Source organism: Cinclus cinclus, chromosome 18 (genome assembly GCF_963662255.1).
Source record: "Cinclus cinclus chromosome 18, bCinCin1.1, whole genome shotgun sequence".
Classification (NCBI taxonomy): Eukaryota; Metazoa; Chordata; class Aves; order Passeriformes; family Cinclidae; genus Cinclus; species Cinclus cinclus.
The window spans coordinates 9538508-9557034 of NC_085063.1; the positions used below are offsets into that span (position 1 = coordinate 9538508).

At 51.8% G+C, this 18527-nt stretch overlaps 1 protein-coding gene across 1 annotated transcript; it reads left to right on the forward strand.

Annotated features, from left to right (window-relative positions):
• Nucleotides 1-1053: 1053 nt before the first annotated feature.
• On the forward strand, nt 1054-14165 carry EEF1A2 (eukaryotic translation elongation factor 1 alpha 2). Its single transcript, XM_062505021.1, has 7 exons — nt 1054-1197; nt 5293-5472; nt 6500-6796; nt 10955-11105; nt 12484-12740; nt 12828-13062; nt 13752-14165. Exons 1-7 carry the CDS (start codon nt 1054-1056, stop codon nt 13877-13879), a joined length of 1392 nt encoding a protein of 463 aa, XP_062361005.1. The 3' UTR covers nt 13880-14165.
• Nucleotides 14166-18527: the final 4362 nt, after the last annotated feature.

Here is an 18527-nt window from a genome sequence, read left to right on the forward strand (position 1 = left end):
ACCCGCACCCAGGACTGGGAGCTCTGGGCATCTCAGTGGGGCCACAAAATGGCCAGATCCGGGCTGGCTAGGTTCAAGGGCAGGAGGGACGGGATAGCCGCCGCTCCTGCTGCCCAGGGAAGCTTCTGGCTGGGAATGTTATCACCCGCATGACTGAATCGCTATTAGAGCAGCAAACTCCTCCTGACCTCCTTTATTTCTATGTGCAGATTCGTGAAATTGGATTTTATTAGACGTCAGATTAAAGCTCCTAATTGTGCCCGGTTTGTGTGCAGCTGCAGAGCCATGGCAACGCCGGGAGATGCCAGGACAGCTCCCCGGCTATATCCGTTTGCGTTTTTAGCCTCCTCCCTCCGCTCCATCCAGTTTCAGGGCAGCAAAATATAATAAGCCCCCCAAGGCTGAGAGGAGCCCTCGGCAGCCCCGCTGGTCGCAGCCCGGCTTGGGGGAGCAGGCGAGGGCTATTTTTGTCCACCCCCATTTTGCAGACACTCTGTTGTCACCTGGAATGTGCCCAGCTGGGGAGTGGTGAGGGCACCCTCGGCTCCTCCCAGGGCACCCACGACATGGAGGAGATACCTTCGGGTTTGGAAAGAGCGAGAAGGCAGCGGGAGCAGCCTTGAGTAGCGGGAAGGTTTTCCAGGGAGGAAGGGCACCTTCGAAGCGTCGATGACGTAGCCTTGGGAAATGGGGGTCTCCACGAAGGCTGTGGAGGGCAAGATGCCGAAAAACAAGGCATCTTGCTGAGTCTTGGAGGCTGGACGTGGCAGCCCGAAATAGCCCGGCTGGCCTGCACCGGGGGCAGGCTGGCTGTGACCCAGAACGGGCAGAGCTGCCAGACGGGCCGGGCACCCCCGGGTGCGTGGTCCAGCGGGAAGGTGGGGCGAGAGGAGGACATCATTTCCCGAAGGGCTCGGGAGGGGGAAGCTGGCACAAGGGGGGCTCTTTTGACACGCCTGACTCTTCCCCCGCAGCCTCCCCCAAAAGGCAGCTGCGTTCCCAGCGCCCTCCCCAGCGCCGCCCGCCCCGGCCAGCCCCGCGTAGCCCAGCAGCATGGGGAAGGAGAAGACGCACATCAACATCGTGGTCATCGGGCATGTGGACTCTGGGAAATCCACCACCACCGGGCACCTCATCTACAAATGCGGGGGCATCGACAAACGGACCATTGAGAAATTTGAGAAGGAGGCTGCCGAGGTGAGGAGCCTGCCCCCACCCCGCATTCCCACCCGCCGGGATGCTCCGCGCTGAGCCCCCCGGGCGTCCCGCGGGCGGTATCGCCCTTCTGCTGGTGCTGCCCTTCTCTTACCTTCAATTTCTCCCTTTGTTCCCATCTATTTTTCTCCCTCTGCACCCCTGGGTCTTCCCGACTTCTCTGGCCTTGGGAAAATAGGCCATTTGGGCGCTCGCCTCCCTCTTTTCCGGAGCTGGGGGACTCCCTGCTGCCGGCTGCTAATGAGGGCAGGGGCACGGCGAGGTCTGCAGGATGGGTTAGGGAACCAGCAGCAATGGCTAGGATTCTGGAAAAGCCGCAAACCATGGTGCATTAAGGCATGAAATTCCTTCTAAGTATGGTGCGTGAGGGGGAAAACCTGATAATCCCTCACTGCACAGGTCAGGGCTGCCTGAATTCCACTCCGAAGCATCCACTCTGAAGTGCCTGCTGGGGACAAGGTACAGCATCAGCTGGACCACTCATTTGATCCAATTGAAAAACCTCATTCCCATTTTCCTCAGGCAGGTGGTCTGGTATGTAGTGAGATTGCCAGCCTGTAACATGGAAAACTGGCTGGAAATCTGAGCATCTAAGTTAAATTCTTTTGTTTGATCCTTGTAATGGTGGCATTTATAACAATTTTATCGTGCATGCATTTAGAAGCTGCCACAGAGCAAAGCACCACCTGTAACATGGCAAACCCCAAGATTAAAGAGGAAGAAACAGTTCTTGGGAAGGAAAATGTCAGTTGGGAGTCCTGAGAAATTAATGATGGTAAATTCTGGAGAGGTGGGTGAGCTGGGAACAGCCTGGGGCAGCTCCTGTCACTCAGAAGATGGCTTGTCGTCATCGTTCCGGGAATGCAGATATCCCTTTTTTTTTCTTTTTTTTTTTTTCTTTTTTCTTTCTTTCCTTTTTTTTTCCCCTTGGTCAAGATCTCACATTGCATTGACCAAAAAAAAAAATTATTTGCAGAACTGCCTCTTTTAATTTTACATTTTGCTGTCTGTCTTAACCTTTTCAATTTGCCGATAGCATCTGAGCTAAATCCCTTATTTTCCTGCCTCACTTTCAGCCTTTTTTTCTCATCCTTAAGCCAAAGAGCTTCGTCCTTCATACAAAATGATCCCTTTCCCCTGGTTTAAAATGATTGCTGATATCCTCCCATAAATCCCCCTCCTTTACCTATAAGATCAGATAAGGCATGATAAGGTTGTCATCGATGCAATTGCAGTGATTTTAATTGAACAGACACTTTCACTGACTTGCCAGGATCTGCGGGCACCAGAGGCTGCTATTAATAGCCTATTGACTGAGCTTACAGACTCCATTTTCTGATGCAGGGCTGGGGAAGGGTTTGCTTCCATTAGGTGGCATTCACAGGAAATGGAGGCCTGCGTGCACCCAAAAGGCCAACAACAACAAAAAAACCCAACAACAACAAAAAAACAGGGTCTGTTATTTTTTTGAAGAGAAAAGAGTGAGGATTTCTCCCTTTTTTTCTTTTGATTCAAGGGCAGAGGTAACCGTATCTCTGAAAGAAGAGTTGTTCTGTTCAAGAAAAAAAAAAATAATCAGTATTTGTGCCCTCCGAATAGAAAGCTGTCCCTCTACGGGGGTTTGATCAGGGAAATTCAGGCTATTTCTGGCACTGAACAGGGAAGGTATTGTGCAGAGCTAGATAATACCCTGGGTTTTTCAACACCAGCTCTGGGTAACTGAATACACCCTCTGAAAGGAGGGAAACTGTTTGCTGAATAAAGGATCTCATTTGTCTTCACATTAAGTGTGATGCCGAGCTCTGGGGGAGTCTCACACGTGATGAGCAGCTGGTTGTATGTGTGGACATGGCTGGTGGCAAGAAGGTGCTGATTCCCACTCAGCTGCCATGGGAGAGCCAGGGGTCTACTCTGTGCCTCAGTTTCTCCATCCAGAAGGGGTGGGGAAAGGCTGTGGGATGTGCTGATTGACCTCCTGCCTGAGAAGAGCCCATTATTAATGCAATGCACAAATGCAGCATTCCCTGCTGTATCTCCATTTCCAGCAGTAAATGAGCACACTCTCATGACTCCTCCCAGTTCCCTGGAAGGGGGAGTTCGGTGTGCATGCTGGAAAGGGTTAACCAGGCCCCATCCCTGGAAGATTTCAAGGCCGAGTTGGATGGAATTTGGAGCAATCTGGTCTAGTAGAAGGTGTCCTCCCTGTCCATTGCAGAGGGGTTGGAATGAGATGATCTTTGAGGTCTTTTGCAACCCAAACCACTTTGTGATTCTAAAAACCTCCAAGTTCCTGCTCTACCCCCACACTAAATCCAGTGTCAGGAAGATGCTTAGGAGCACAGACTTGATTCTGGATTTTTCCATCCCAGTGAGAGATCACAGCTTCCCAGAGGAGACAGTGCATCACCTTCTTGACCTGGCATCCCCTCTGAGGAGGGGAAGTCTTGCCCCTGGCTTTAAGATTTTGCCCATAATCCTCTGGAGCAAGCTGCAAAGTCATCGCAGCACTCAGCTGTTATGAAACAGGATGTCACCATTAATTCCTTGTGCTGGCTTGGAAGCGGGCTGGAGTGTGGGAGATGGAGCAGACCAGCCCCCAGGCATGGTGTAGGCAGGGCAGGTTTGGATGTGATGCTGTGTTCTTTTTCCTGGGAAGGCTCATCAGTGGAGCATTTGGTACCTGCTGTGGGGAAGTGCTTCCCTCTGATTGGTGATTGATAATGGGCCAGAAGAAACTGTGATTGCAGGGGATGGATGGATGGATGGATGGATGGATGGATGGATGGATGGGAGCAGGGTGTAACAACTCTGAGCTTGCATGGCAATAGGAGACCATTAAATCATCTGTGAATGACCCAAATTCCTTCCTCTACCTTAGAAAGAAGGGTATTAAAAACTACCCTTATATCTGAGGCCAAGAGTGGATGGCTGCAGCCCATTTTAACCCCATGTTTTAGCCAGGCTCCCCTGACTGCCCCTCACACAGCGTGGTCAGCAAGGGTGGGCTTTTCCTGCCCCATCTCCCCGTTGGCAGGATCCCAGCTCAGACTGGGAGCATGACCTCCATGCTGGGGGGAAATCCAGCTCTCCCTGGTGCAGTGACGTCAAAGGGCTCCAGCCCAAAGGAGAAAGCCCTTCAGAAGTGCCACTGTGGTTTTACAAGGAAATGTGCTTTATCATAGGGCAGAAAGATTTACTGGAGCTAGTCTCCCCCAGTGTGATTTCCTGCATTACAATGTTGGCTGAGATTTTGGCCATTTGGCAACGACAGTTGGTCTGGCTGCAGCTCACAGTAGCTTTTCCTGTGAATTTGCACTCTCTGTGGCAAAAATCAATCACGTTTCTTTTCTGCTCGTAGCAACCATCTCTCATTTCATTTTCTTTTAACCCATTCTACCCCTGCCAGTTTTGGGCTCACTCATGTAGTAACGCCCTTTCCCATTTACCAACTGCCTCAGATGGTTAACCTGGTTAACCAGGGTCTGAGCCACGGATTAAAATCATAGAATCAGAGACTCATTTAGGTTGGAAAAGCCCCCTCTAAGATCATCAAGTCCAACCAGCACTGCCAAGCCCACCACTAGACCACATCCCTGTGTGTGCATCTCTGTGAAACCATGGGAAATAAAACAAAATAAATCTCATAACCAGACATTTTTCAATAATTCCATTAGTATTAGGGAATGCGATAAGTATATAAATATCCTGTCAGAGACATTTAGTGTGGCAAGAAGCAGCTTTCCATGTTTCTGTACAGGATTTCCCAGCAGCAATGCAGGACCATGGTGTTTCATGGAGGAGACCTCATGGGTTGCTGCTTCTAGATCTGCCCACCCAGCCCCATTCACAGATTCACTTCATGGCTCTTCTTTCAGCCTCTCCTGCATCCTGTTGAGGAGCATGTTGAGAGCAATATCTCCTTTCACCTGTATTTATTAGTAAATAGACGACAGCTCTCACTGAATTTGGGGAATTTTGCCTTTAAGTGTTTGCAGTGTGACCCTGTGCAAGCTTGGGAAGTGCCCTGGAGGGTGGGAGCTTGGGTTTCTCACTAGTTCTTGCCTCTGTGTTGGTCAGATGGGGAAGGGGTCATTCAAATACGCCTGGGTGCTGGACAAGCTGAAGGCTGAGCGTGAGCGTGGCATCACCATTGACATCTCGCTGTGGAAGTTTGAGACCACCAAGTACTACATCACCATCATCGACGCCCCTGGCCACAGGGACTTCATCAAGAACATGATCACTGGGACCTCCCAGGTGAGAGATGGGGCCCAGGGCATGGGGGGCTGCTGGAGGGGGGAGGCTGAGGCTTGTTCACAAGCTCGGGGTCATGCAGGTGCTGTTAGAGTGCTTTTGGAGGCAGGGAGTTGAGAGAGCAGACACGAGGAGTGTTCAGCAGGGTCCACCCAAGCGACTGGGTGGCACCAAGGGGCCCAGCATGCCATGGTCCTGCACCTCCCTGGGTGTCTGGGAGAAAGGGTGTCTTTGGGCACAAAGAGGTGGTTTCCCCACCATATTCCCACCCACATGAGAAGGTGGGATCAATATGGCCTGCCTGGGAGCTGGGATGCTGTGAGCTACAGGCCTTTGTGTGTGGGTAATTCCACACTATTTTAGCCTCAGCCAAATGAGATATACAAAAAACTTCCAACAATCCACTAGGTTTTATTGGATGAAGGTGGCTCCACAGATCTTTTCTCCTTCTTTTTCCTCAAAACCGCTGTCTTTGTCCCACATTGTACTGCCAAACCCAACGGCCTACTCTTTCTGAGTAGGGTGGTTTTCCCTCATGGTGTTGTGGGACATTTCTGCATCTCCCTGTGACTAATAGGTGCTGGGTATGCCCGTCTACATGCCCAGTGAGATTTCCATTGAGGTGCCTGTTGGACTGGGCATGGCTTTCTGTCAAACCCAGGCAGCTTCTGCTGTGTGTTTTGGTATAAAAGTAATCTGGGGAACAGTTTCCATGGCTGGAGTCACACCCATCATCCAGGGAGATTTTTGGCAAGACTTCAGTAGGGTTTTAAATAAAACCTTGTCTGTAGATGATCAAGATGAGGTCCTGGTCAGAGTCCTGCATCCAGGAGGGATCCACACTGGTTTCTCGCCCACAGCGCAGAGCCATGTGGGGTTGGGAAGTCTGAAATAGCACAGCTGGGTCAGTTTTAAGGCAGATCAACAGCGTTGTGGGTAGCAGCTGGCAGGGAGTCATCAGTGACTCCCTCAAAACCCTCAGGGGTGTCACCAGGGTCGTGCAGCAATTCGTTTGCTCTCTCTCCCCCAGGCTGACTGTGCTGTCCTGATCGTCGCTGCCGGTGTGGGTGAATTTGAAGCCGGCATCTCCAAGAACGGGCAGACCCGTGAGCACGCCCTGCTGGCTTACACCCTGGGGGTGAAGCAGCTCATCGTGGGCATCAACAAGATGGATTCCACAGAGCCACCCTACAGCGAGAAACGCTACGACGAGATCGTCAAGGAGGTCAGCGCCTACATCAAGAAGATCGGCTACAACCCAGCCACAGTTCCCTTCGTGCCCATCTCGGGCTGGCATGGAGACAACATGCTGGAGCCCTCTCCCAATGTAAGTGTGCCTTGTGTTACACTTCTCCCCCTACCCTGAGGATCCTGACCCGGGTTGAAGATGAACTCCGTGCTCTAAACATTTCATACACCCGTTGTGCACAAAGGCCCGTGCTGGCAGCACAGATGATGTGTCATGGAGCTCTGCTTGGCCCCGGGCAGGATGAATGGGATCACTGTTCATGGGTGCTGTGCCCAGGCCAAGCACCCCAGCATCTAACCATGAGCATCTTCAGGGGATGATCTGGCTTTACTTCTGGACCGAGATTTGAAGTTTTTGCCTTGTCAGAACTAATGGTGACATTAGAGCAGCAATTGTCACTCTCAGCAGGAGCAGCACATGTGTTTTTAGGGCATTGTTTCCTGAGGAGAATAACACAATTTGGGGTCAGGCTTGGAGCAGTTCCCACAGTGCAGCCAGGCTGCCTCGTGCTGGGTCTCAGGTGCCCTTTCCCATTGATGCTCTGTGTCCCTGCGTTGGCCCAACCTCCACTTCTGGTGCAGAAATCTCACTTCCAAAGGTGATGTTTTCTTCAGGAAGTACTATGTTTCCCATGTTAAAACCACAGTTTCCTACAGCATCCATTTGAGACTGCTCCTTTTCCAGTTGGCTTTTACTCCCTCTTTGATGGGGATGGTGGGGAGACAAAAGCAGAGTGCTCTGGGTGTGCCTGTGCCATCATTTCATTCAACACAAGGAATAATTTAAGAAGGATGGAGGTTTTTGGCAGACAGGCTGCTTATGACACTTGTTATTCTGACACTGGTTTTGCTGGAGAAAAAGCTACCCCAGGGTTAGTCTTTAAAATAAATAAAATAAAAGATGGGCTGGAAAGTTCTGGCTAGAGGAAGGTGCCTGCTCTCCTCGTGACTTCTGTGTGACCTTGAGCAAGTTGCTCATATCAGACACCCCAGGAATCTTTTGTGAAACCAATGGGAAATTTGATGCTTAGGGGGACTTCAGGACATCACCTGTGGATTAGGGCAGGGCTCTGTGATGAGGGAGGCAATCCATGAATCCAGCAGCAACTGAAGGAGGTCAGGGATCACAGGCCTGACGAAGGGGAGTGCTGCAATACAAACTCACACAATCATGAAACAAAGCTCCTGCCCTGCACAGGAAAGGCAGCTCACTTGGGACGGCTTGGAAGGAAGGAATTATTGGGGTGCTTGGGAGATTCCTGTTCCCTGAGGAGCAGAGCTGGGATAAAGGTCAGCCACGGCCATGCCAAACCCAGCCCCGTGGTTCCTGGGTGCCTCAAATCAGGCAGGCTCCAAATGTCAGCAGCTGCTGGGCTGGGAAGATGATCCTGAACAACTCTCCTATAAATAGGCAGCAGAGGGGAGGCAAGGAGCAGGAGGGGCTCTGTGGCCCCCTTCCTCCAGAAGGGTCTCAGGGCAGGTTCCCAGTGTGATGTCCTGCCTGGGAGAAGGCAGGGGGTGAAACAACTCTCTCCTCTGTCCTAAGGAGGCAGCTGGCTCCTGGGTTCTGCCTGAGCAAGGGAACTGGGAAGAAAACCTGGCCTGGTCTGGAACAGATGAGCTCTGCTGGAGAGGGTTGAGGAACAGACTCCTCCTCCTCATATTGCATCACCTCTGGGAAAGCTTAAGCAGGAACCTGGTGTAGATGTCTCATCTCTCTTTCCTCCCCTGAAAAAGTTCTGATTATTTTCACTTGTAATTTCTGGACAGGTTTCCCTGAAGCACAAGGCAGTCAAATGACTTGTCTGTCTGTCAGGGGACTTATCAGAAGGTGAGGATTAGAGCCATGATGTCCCTGCAGCTCCTGTTGCCTCTGAGCAATGGGGGTGTGGTGGTACATCAGCCTGGAACTAGCTCTGTGTGGGAGATTCCAGCCCACATCCCTGTTGCACAAAATCCCAGGGCCAACTGCAAAAAATGACAGCTGGGCTGTGCTTCCATCAAAGTTTGGCATTTGAGAGCTTTTTGGGAAGTAGGGTGTTCTGTGAAGCAGCTTTGTGATGCTCCAGCTGGCAGAACGGGGCCATTCCATGTGGTTTGGGAGACTTTCACCCCATGGGATGCTGCAACCCAAACACACACAGTCTCTGGTGCCAGGATGTGTGGTTGCTTGGGGCTGCAGCCTCAACACTGGGGTGTGTGGGGGGATGTTGAGGTGCTCATGGGCTGGGCGAAATCAGGGAAAGGCAACTGCTCTGTGAAATAAACGTTTGTAAAAGCTGTTGTTCTGGGGAGCTGGAGCCTGCCTGTCTGCAGGATTTGGTCAGATCCTGCTTTTGCTATAGGAGTGGTGGAGTACGAATTGCTCTTTGGGGAGCAGATTTGGGGAATGCATGACAGAGGTTTTATTTGGGTGGCCACAGGAGGCAGCACAAATCAGATTTTGCGGACACTTTTCACTCTGAGCCCATGCTGAGGTTTTGCAGAGATTTGTTCCCAGAAGGTGTCTAAGTTCATCTTTACCTGATTCTTGGCATGTCAGAAGTCTCCTGGAGAGAGGGATGGCGTCAGGTGGCAGCCAGGTGTCGTGGGCACAGGTTGTTATTTTCCTGTGTGCCAGAGCTGTGTGGGACAGAGGGACAGGAGCTGTGGGCACTTGGTGGATCATCCTCGAGAGCAGAGCCTGTGGACAGGTGGCCACCAGGCAGCTGCTGGCACAGGTCCCTGCCTGGCATTTGGGCTGTGTGACAGCAGAAGGGGGGAGGTCTGAGTCATCCTGCACATCACACGAGGCTCCCTCACTGCCTGGATGGAGTTTTCATTTTGCCAATCTGTTGCCTGGCTCTGGGTCTGGCTGCACAGTGAGAGCTACAGTGCCCTGGGAAGAACCCACTGCAAAAGTGTCCCCAGGCTCCTCCTGCCACTGCCACCAAGAAAGACAAGTGGTGTCAGATGTGACCCTCTGAAGGAGTGAATGACCTGAATGCTTTGGATGCAAGTTGAGTTTCCTGCCTGCATCCTGTTTATCCCTCTCTCCTTTCCAAAGCTAGTGCAGACTGATGGATAGGAAACCAGCCTTGGCATAGCTACATCCTGCATGGATGGCTGTGAAGCTGGGAGCACTCTGGGGGTCTTGCTTCACCCCAGCCCCCCATGCCCACTGCACTGTGCCACTGGTTTTGGTGCTAAGGGAAAAAATGCCACATGCACAAAGCGTGTGATGGATTTTGGACCAACAGGAAGCATTTGACATTAGAATGGGAAAATACTGTCTAAGCCTCTCTGTGCAGAGGCAGGGGAATGGCCTTGCGTACTCTGGTCTCTGCTTCTTGTGTTATGGTTGTCTCAAACCCAGGAATAAATTTTTTCTTACCAGCAAGCTCCAGGTGTTGCTACAACATCATGATGTGCAGCATCACTCCAATAAAGCACTGCAGTTCCCTGCATTTAACCATGGTACCTGAGCACATTTCCACCCCTCTCTACCTCTTTTCTGGGCAATTTTTAGTTTTAAAACCCACTTTAGGACAGGAGAGGGAAACATCCGTGAAAAGCAATCCTGTCTCTCGGCAGCTGGATTTCCAGCATCCTCCCAAGACAGGGTTTAGAATCCAGACCCTGGAGGGGTGATAGCAGGAGTGAGTGGGCAGAAGCATCTCTCTTGGGCTCACCTTGGAGAAACTTGGACCCCAGGACTGAAGGCTGAGCACTTTGTAGCTGGGACTTGGCTGCAGACTCTGTGGTCCCTGTGCTGGAGGCAACATTCCTGGAGGGTGGGATCGAGGCAGCTGGGGCAGTGCCCATGGGGTGATGTTGGAAGTCGGGGCTGTGAGTTTGCTGGCTTTAAACACTCCTCTTCTTTTTCTCCTGTTAGTGGACATCTTGCTCATTTCTAGAAGAGAGAGAGGGAGATTGAGCAAAGGGGAGCAGATAAGCCTGCAGGGATGGTGGAATGGAAGAAGCTCCCCAGCCCCCTGGTAAAGCCAGGACATGGCAGGACTGCCATGAAGGTTGTCCTGGTGGGACATCTCCCTGGATTTACCTCTGGCTGCTGAGGACAGGCACACCCGGTGCACACTGGAAATGTTCAAGGCCAGATTGGATGGGCCTTGGAACAATCTGGTCTCATGGAAGGTGTTCCTGCCCATGGCAGAGGGGTGGAACAAGATGGTCTTTAAGGTCCCATCCAACCCAAACCATCCTGTGTTCCTATGGTTCTTTTGCTGCTCTCTTCCAGATGCCTTGGTTCAAAGGCTGGAAAGTGGAGCGCAAAGAAGGCAACGCCAGTGGGGTGTCCCTGTTGGAGGCCCTGGACACCATCCTGCCCCCGACCCGCCCCACAGACAAACCCCTGCGCCTGCCCCTCCAGGATGTCTACAAGATTGGAGGTGAGCTTTGCCACTCCTCTGCCTTAATTGGAGTCTTCTTTCCATAGAAGTTTGGGAATGACATTTCCAGGTGTTGGAAAACTGGAGGGATTTGACTCTTCAAGCCAGAGATAATGTTGGAGAAAAGGGTGGTAGCTCCTGACCAAAAACCCCATTTGAGCCTGGGCTGTCTGGGGTGGAGGTGGACATGCCCAAACTTGCCCAGGGACCAGAGCAGCAGGTTTGTGAGCTCTCCTCAGGGAACACATGATGCTAAAATGGCTGAAAATTTGTGTGTCCCAGAGGTCATGCCTGGCCAGACAAGTTGGAGGCAGCAAAAAACATTTTGTGACCCAGATGAGAGACAGGACCAGCAGGGAGGGCCACTGAAGCTCATGCATGGCAGTTTGGCTGTGGCCTGCCCGAGCCTCCCAAATGCTGGTGTCCATCATCAGCACCTCCTCCTGCCGAGCTGTGCCAGCCATGTAGGGAGGGCCGTGGCTGACGCGTGTCCCCTTCCCTCTGGAGAGGTGATGGGAACAATTTGCTCAGCTATAAATACTCTCTGAGCTCTCTGACCTGCTGGCATAAGTGGACAGCACTGCTGACTCCCTGGCTTCTGGATCAGGCAGGCACAGCCTTTTCCAGCCCTTTCCCATTCTTTTCCAAGGACACATGCACTGCAGGGGTTGAACATGGGATTTAGCTGGGTTTTTAATGCAGGCTACTGTTTGCAGTGGAGATGAAAGGTGGTGAGCAGGTCTGTGTCCTCCCCTAGCTCTGCTGGGGCAAAGGGATCTGGTTTTACTGGGAGGCAAAACCTTCCAGTTTTGGGAGGAGAGACACCATGGGAAGAGGGGAGGTGGAGAGCAGGGTGGATGTGGAGGAGCAGATGGGTCCAGCCAGCCTCTTCAATCTCTTTTCGGTGTTTTTTCTCTCAATCATTCTTCACCTTCCTCCAAAGGGGAATTTTCCCAAGGTCTCCGGGTGACACAGGGTGTAAAAAAATCCCAGCCATTTAATGAGCCACCCTCATTCTCTGTCACAGCTGGTGGTGTGGCCATCAGGGACGTGGACAGTGTTGTACACATGCTGGGATGTCCCAAACCTCCATGTAGGAGATGCCACAGCTGCTCCAGGAGAAGAATGCAGATTGCTCAGGACTTTCTGACTATGGGTTACTTCTTTTTACAAAACTTTGAATAGGAAGGATGTCTCATAGTGATTTTCAAGGTCTCGGTGTTGATCTGCTGAAAACTTGAGCGTTTTGGGCAAGGAGTAAACATGTACTTTGGTGATAACCACTGGAGAAATCTTGCTTTTGCTGAATCCAGGTTCTGACCTAGGGATATATACCAAGCTGACTGAATTTTGCTGCACTCTGTCCTTGTCTCCACAGGGATTGGCACAGTCCCTGTGGGCCGAGTGGAGACCGGAATCCTGCGGCCCGGCATGGTGGTCACCTTTGCCCCTGTGAATATCACCACTGAGGTGAAATCTGTGGAGATGCACCACGAGGCCCTGAGCGAGGCTCTGCCTGGCGACAACGTCGGCTTCAACGTGAAGAACGTCTCAGTGAAGGACATCCGCCGCGGGAACGTCTGTGGGGACAGCAAGTCGGACCCGCCGCAGGAGGCAGCGCAGTTCACGTCTCAGGTGAGCAGGGCTCCTTGATGCCACCACGCCAGGTTTGCCACCATCCCCCAGGTCCCAGCCTTACCATGACACTGCTCTGTCCCCCAGGTGATCATCCTGAACCACCCTGGCCAGATCAGTGCTGGCTACTCGCCCGTCATCGACTGCCACACCGCACATATCGCCTGTAAGTTTGCTGAGCTGAAGGAGAAGATTGACCGGCGCTCCGGCAAGAAGCTGGAGGACAACCCCAAGTCCCTGAAGTCGGGTGATGCAGCCATCGTGGAGATGATCCCTGGCAAGCCCATGTGTGTGGAGAGCTTCTCCCAGTACCCACCTCTTGGTAAGGGAATGGCTCTTTGGAGGTCTCCCATGGAGGAGCTTGAGGGCTCTGTGGGTGCAGAGCTCACACCAGATGTGCTGAGCTTCTCCCAGCTAAATGGGGAGAGAGCTGAGGATGTTTTTTGCTTCCCCATGTCCTGCTAAGATGGGTTTCCAAAGGCTGGGTTTTCCCTCTGGTAGCAACAGCACCTTTCCTTTATGGTTGCTAAACAGTGATAGTTTCTGAACACAGGAACATTTTCCAGTTTCCTCCTCTGCCCTAAAACAACTGGTCAGGAGAAGAAAGAGGGAAGTTTGCTCAGTGGAGGCCACCTTTTAATACAGGGAAGTGCCACACTAGAGCTCTAGGATGGTTTGGATTGGAAGGGACATTAAAGGCCATCTTGTTCCACCCTCCTGCCATGGGCAGATACACTTTCCACTAGACCAGGCTGATGTTGTGCATCTGGAAGCTTTAGCAGTGCTGGGAGCTTGCAGAGAAGAGATGGGATTTAAGTTTAAAAACCAGTAATTTAAATAGAGTGGAGCATCAGGACTAGCAAGGGTTGATAGCTCAGGGCTTGTCCCTGCAGGAACCTGCTCCTAGGGCAGGGATAACACATGAGTGGGGGGTGTAGATCCCACCACCACCCTTCCAGAAGAGCTTAGCCTCGGTGTCCCACTGGCATTCCTCCTCTCTCTGTCCCTCAGGCCGCTTTGCTGTCCGTGACATGCGGCAGACCGTGGCCGTGGGCGTCATCAAGAACGTGGAGAAGAAGAGCGGTGGGGCTGGGAAAGTCACCAAGTCTGCCCAGAAGGCCCAGAAGGCTGGCAAATGAATCGTGGGCTCCCAGTGCATCGCGCAGAAACCATCCCTGACACCAGGACGCTGCCACCGTCTCCCCCGGGCGCACGTGTGCACATCAGCTTGTAAGAGTTTATATGTCAACGACTGGATGCTCACCATTAAGGTCCAGTGGAAATTCTTTAAAAGGAAAAGCATGTTCCAGCGTTTGTGAGGCTTCATGTTAATTTTACCAATAAAACTGGTACAACATCCACCATGGAAAAAAAAAAAAAAGAAAAAGAAAAAAAAAAAACAAACCAAAACCAGACAAATTCCCCCTCCCCCCAAAAAAAACAACAAACCAACCAACCCAAAAGCTGTGGAGCTGTGTGTGTGTGCACATCTGTTACTGAGAGGGGCTGGGTTGGCTGGGGGTTGTGTAGTCTCACTTAGAGAAGAGGGTGGGGGTGGGCATAGGAGGGTCTGGGATGGAAATAAGGAGGAAGGAGGACAGATAGGAGCCCATATTCAGAGTGTCAGCCAGCACTCAGCCCTTCCCCAGCTTGCACCCCTTGACCCGGGTGATTCCCCTGACCTGAGCAGTGACAGCTCTCACAGCAACTTTGAGGCTCTCCTTTACCAGCTCAAGCCTCTAAAATAATTTTCCAGGGTCTTTATTATATTTTTTTCCATGCAAAATAGGCTAAAACTGAGCTCTTACATGAGAGAAAGGAAAATAGGGCACCCCGTATCTCCTGTAATGGTGAGCAGCATCACTTTGGGCCTTTGTCATTTGCCATCATTTTGGGAGCAGTGATTGACACTGCCTTCTCTCCCCACACATTGCTCTGCCTCACACATGGTGCATTCCCCAGACCTTTCCAAACAACACAACAGGAACATTTCTTCCTGACTGAAGCCCAGATATGACTCAGGTCTCACAAGAAGCCCTGAAACTCATGATCTTCACCCAGGGCAGCGTCTTGACTCCCATCAAAATTTTGCCGCTCCAGACAAAGTGTGCAGCTCTCCCAACTCCACCCAGTGCAGCTGTCCCAGTCCGAAGGGTTGTGGTTGCTGAGTGGCTGGGATTGACCAAAAAGCAACAGCCAGGAGCTGTGAAGGGGACTGAGTGGGAGCATGAGTGTGAGGAGGAGTAGTGGGTGGTACAAGGGGGCAGGGAGAAGGAGGGAGGCGGTGTGAGAGTTGTGCTTCCACTACATTCCGGGGATGTTCCCAAGGGATCTTTCCTCCCTGAAGGAGGCATTAGCAGCGTGCTGGGGCGTCCTGAGCTTGTCTGTGCCCATGACTTGGCTTTCAGGAGGAGGCAGTGCTGGGAACGCATGGCCCCGCACGGTGTCTGTGAAGGGCAGCATCACGAGAAGCCCTCGCCAGGAGAGCTCCAGAGGCACAAGCATCATCATTCTGTATGTGTCACAAAGCCCTTAATGATCCTAATTAACATCTGATGCTCTGCAGTGCTGTGTCCCCAGGCAGAGCCTCAAGGAGCTGACGTGCAGCTGAACGACAGAGAGCTCTGCACGATCTCACCCTGCCTGCTCCCCCAAAATTCTCCCCATCCCATGTCAGCATCTGGCAGCCCACAGACACGGACTGGTTCCCTGGGCCAAGATCCCCAAAACTGTGCACAGGCCACCAAGGCTCCTCACCCCTCTCCACACACCCCACATCCACCAGCTTCATCTGTAGAAATCAATTCGATTCCCAAGGTCGTTGCAGCATCTGGGCTCTCTGAAGTGCCATGCCCTTGGCATGCCACAAATTGGAAGGGGATCTGGGGATCCCTGCAGGCACAGCACAGCCACGGGAGAAGGCTGCTTACCCACTGATAATTTGAAGGCTGTTTTCCCACTGATCCTTTAATCTCATCTTCCAGCTCCTCCCGCGTTTCCCAGCTCCTGAGGTATGTTTTCCCTGAGACAGCTTGTGCCTCTTCCTGGGTATTTCCAAGCAGGAGAACATCCTCATGTGCATGATCTTCCTGCATCCTTAAAAACAACAGCAATAAGAACTCCTGGGGGAATATCCCTCCCACGCTATTCAGGAGCCTCCAGCTCCCTGGTTCCCTATGGAAGCCAGCTCCTGGCACAGCAGGAGTGGGGACAAATGTGGGGTCAGGTGGGGGACAGAGAGGGGCAGGCACAAAGTCCGCACCTCTCTCACTATTTTAAAAGCAAGAACAGGCTTGACAAAAACCACAGCTACGTTTCCATAGAAATATGCCAGGGGAACTGTGAAAGATACTCTGGCAGCACCGCACAAGTGGTGAGGTAATTAATGATGGAAATGCAGAACAGCAAAAATATAAACCCCAGAGGATTTAACTCAGACTTGCTTATGGCTCAGAGCAGGGCCAAGTTTTCAGCCTCATTTCAATGTGGGTTGGCACCCCAGGTGATCTGCAGGAACAGAAAGAAGAAATGGTGCCTGAAGTGAGATCTCAACAGCAGCATCCCCCATTTTTGGAGGTTTGGGTCAGGATCTTTAGCGAGACAGAATTCACAGAAATATTGATATTTAAACCCACTTCAGAGCATGACGTTCCCAAAAGAAAAATATGCTGAATTTCTGGGCATCTCAACACAGTATCAATGAAGCCACAATCTGCCTCCAGCCAAACCTTGGGTTTGTATCCACTGTGTTTTGGGATTGGATCAACAACCCACCATGCAAATCACTGCCCGGACACATAGGGCTTGCAGGCACACAAGCAATGATGCCCTTAGTTTGACATGATCCATTTTAGGGCCCTACCAAAATGATAAACAACCCAAGAGCTCCCTGAAGTGGACCACAGGTGGATTTTAGCAAACCTTGCAGTGATCTTAAGCTAATTTTGGAACCATCAGCATTGTGTCGGAGCAGGTGGATGTGTGTGACCCCTGGCAGGTGACAGAGCTGTGGCGGTGAGATGGATTTTAGAATACCAAATTCTCCTCCAATTCCTCCCTGCCATGGCCAGTTGTGCTGGGACGTCAAAACCCAGAGCTCAGAGTCATTTCTTCATAGCAACTTTTATTGTTTTGGAGTCATTTTCCATCGCAGTCCTCCCTGAAGCCGTCGCGGTGGCCGCTTCCCGTAGCAGCCTCATCGGTGCCATCTCGTGGAAACAGGGACAAAGTCCTCCTGGAGCAGCTGCCAGCAGAGGAAATCCAGACCCACGTCCCTGATCCTGGCAGGCAGGCAGCACGTCCAAAGCAAAACGAGTAGCCTCGGGAGATGCAAAGTGCTTATTGCCATTTCTTTGGGGACCATACTTTGCAAATGTGATTGCATGTCCTGAAATTTAAAGTTGGTGGAGAGAAACTTACTTGAGGTTGTAGGAAAGTCAATAAACATCAGGGCTGGCTCTGCTGTACAGCTAGGGATCAGCTATTCAAGAGGAGAGAACCCAAAGGGCCTGGAAGAGGAGGGATGTGTGGGCTGGATGTGAACCAGCACCCAGTTTCCAAAAAGGGACATCACCTCCACGGGGCAGCACACCCTGTGCACAGCCTGGCATTGTTGCCTTGGTGGGGGTTCCTGATGGAGAAGGGAAGATCCCACAAATGGGACCATCTTTGAGGTGTGAATGGACACCTCTGCCAAACCCCAGCCTAGTGCAGACTGCTCCTGTGGCATCCACTGGAATGAGGAATGAGTGCTTCTCCTTCCCACCTCTACCCTCATGTCTGCCTATGTGCTGTTAATAATTTAAAGTAAGTTTTCTTAATCCACAGGAGCTGATTGGCCGACTCAGCAGGCGTTTGGGGCTGCTCTAAAAAATTTATAAGGCTTTTGCAAGATTGCAAGTGGAATCCAGGATGCAGATGCTGAGCTGGGGGAATTTGAACTGCCCTGTGCTGTCCTTCAGCACTTGGAGGGGAGTTAAAACATCTGCCACAACCCCTTGTCAGCCTGGGCAGGTCCCTGCAGAGACCCAGCACAGGCCACATGTCACTGGTACACAAAAAAACCTCTCCAGTCAGGGAAGTTCCTCTCCCATGGCTCTATCATCTGTCACCAGATTTTGCTGAACCTTAATCCCACGCAGGCAGTAAGGTCCTGCCTCTGTCACACTGACTCAAAAGTCTTGGTGACATCTGAAGCATTTACACAGCATTTGAAAATACACCCCTCTAGGGGAAAAAAAAAAAAAATCAAACTAACATCTCCTGACCTCCTATTCTGTTTTTGCTGCCTTGGAAGCCAATGCCACTGACATGCCAGGGTGCCGCTCAGCCCAGAACTCCCAGAGGACATCTCCCTGGGATGGGGGTCCTGCCATTGCCTGGCTGGTGATGGAGATGCTGAATCATCTGTGGTAGTGGTGGGAATGGTGCACATGCAACACAAAGTCACTACATGACCTCAGAAAGTGACTTCCTCACTGACCAATGTCCTTCTTTGTGTCCCAGCAGATGGTTCTCCTCTCCTTGGGCAGCTGCACAGCATATTTCTCCTTGCAAAGCTGCAATGCTAGTGGGCAGGTCTCCATCCAGCATGGGTGTAAATCACCTCTTTCTGCTGCTCAGCCCAAATGTCTGAGTTTGGCCTCTTCCCTAAGCAGATCTGCATGAGGTTGGGCACCTAGGTCAGAGCAGATGGGGCTGGGGCCATCCCCACAGCCTGGGCAGTGCCTGGCCCAGTGGGAATGAAGAGTTTTCCCTGGGTTTTGTGTCCTTGGGGCTGGACGCAAA

Coding starts and splice junctions, on each gene's coding strand:
- EEF1A2 (XM_062505021.1), top strand. CDS start 1,054: ATGGGGAAGGAGAAGACGCACATCAACATCGTGGTCATCGGGCATGTG. Junction 1,198..5,292: donor TTGAGAAGGAGGCTGCCGAG/GTGAGGAGCCTG, acceptor TGTGTTGGTCAG/ATGGGGAAGGGGTCATTCAA. Junction 13,063..13,751: donor CTCCCAGTACCCACCTCTTG/GTAAGGGAATGG, acceptor TCTGTCCCTCAG/GCCGCTTTGCTGTCCGTGAC.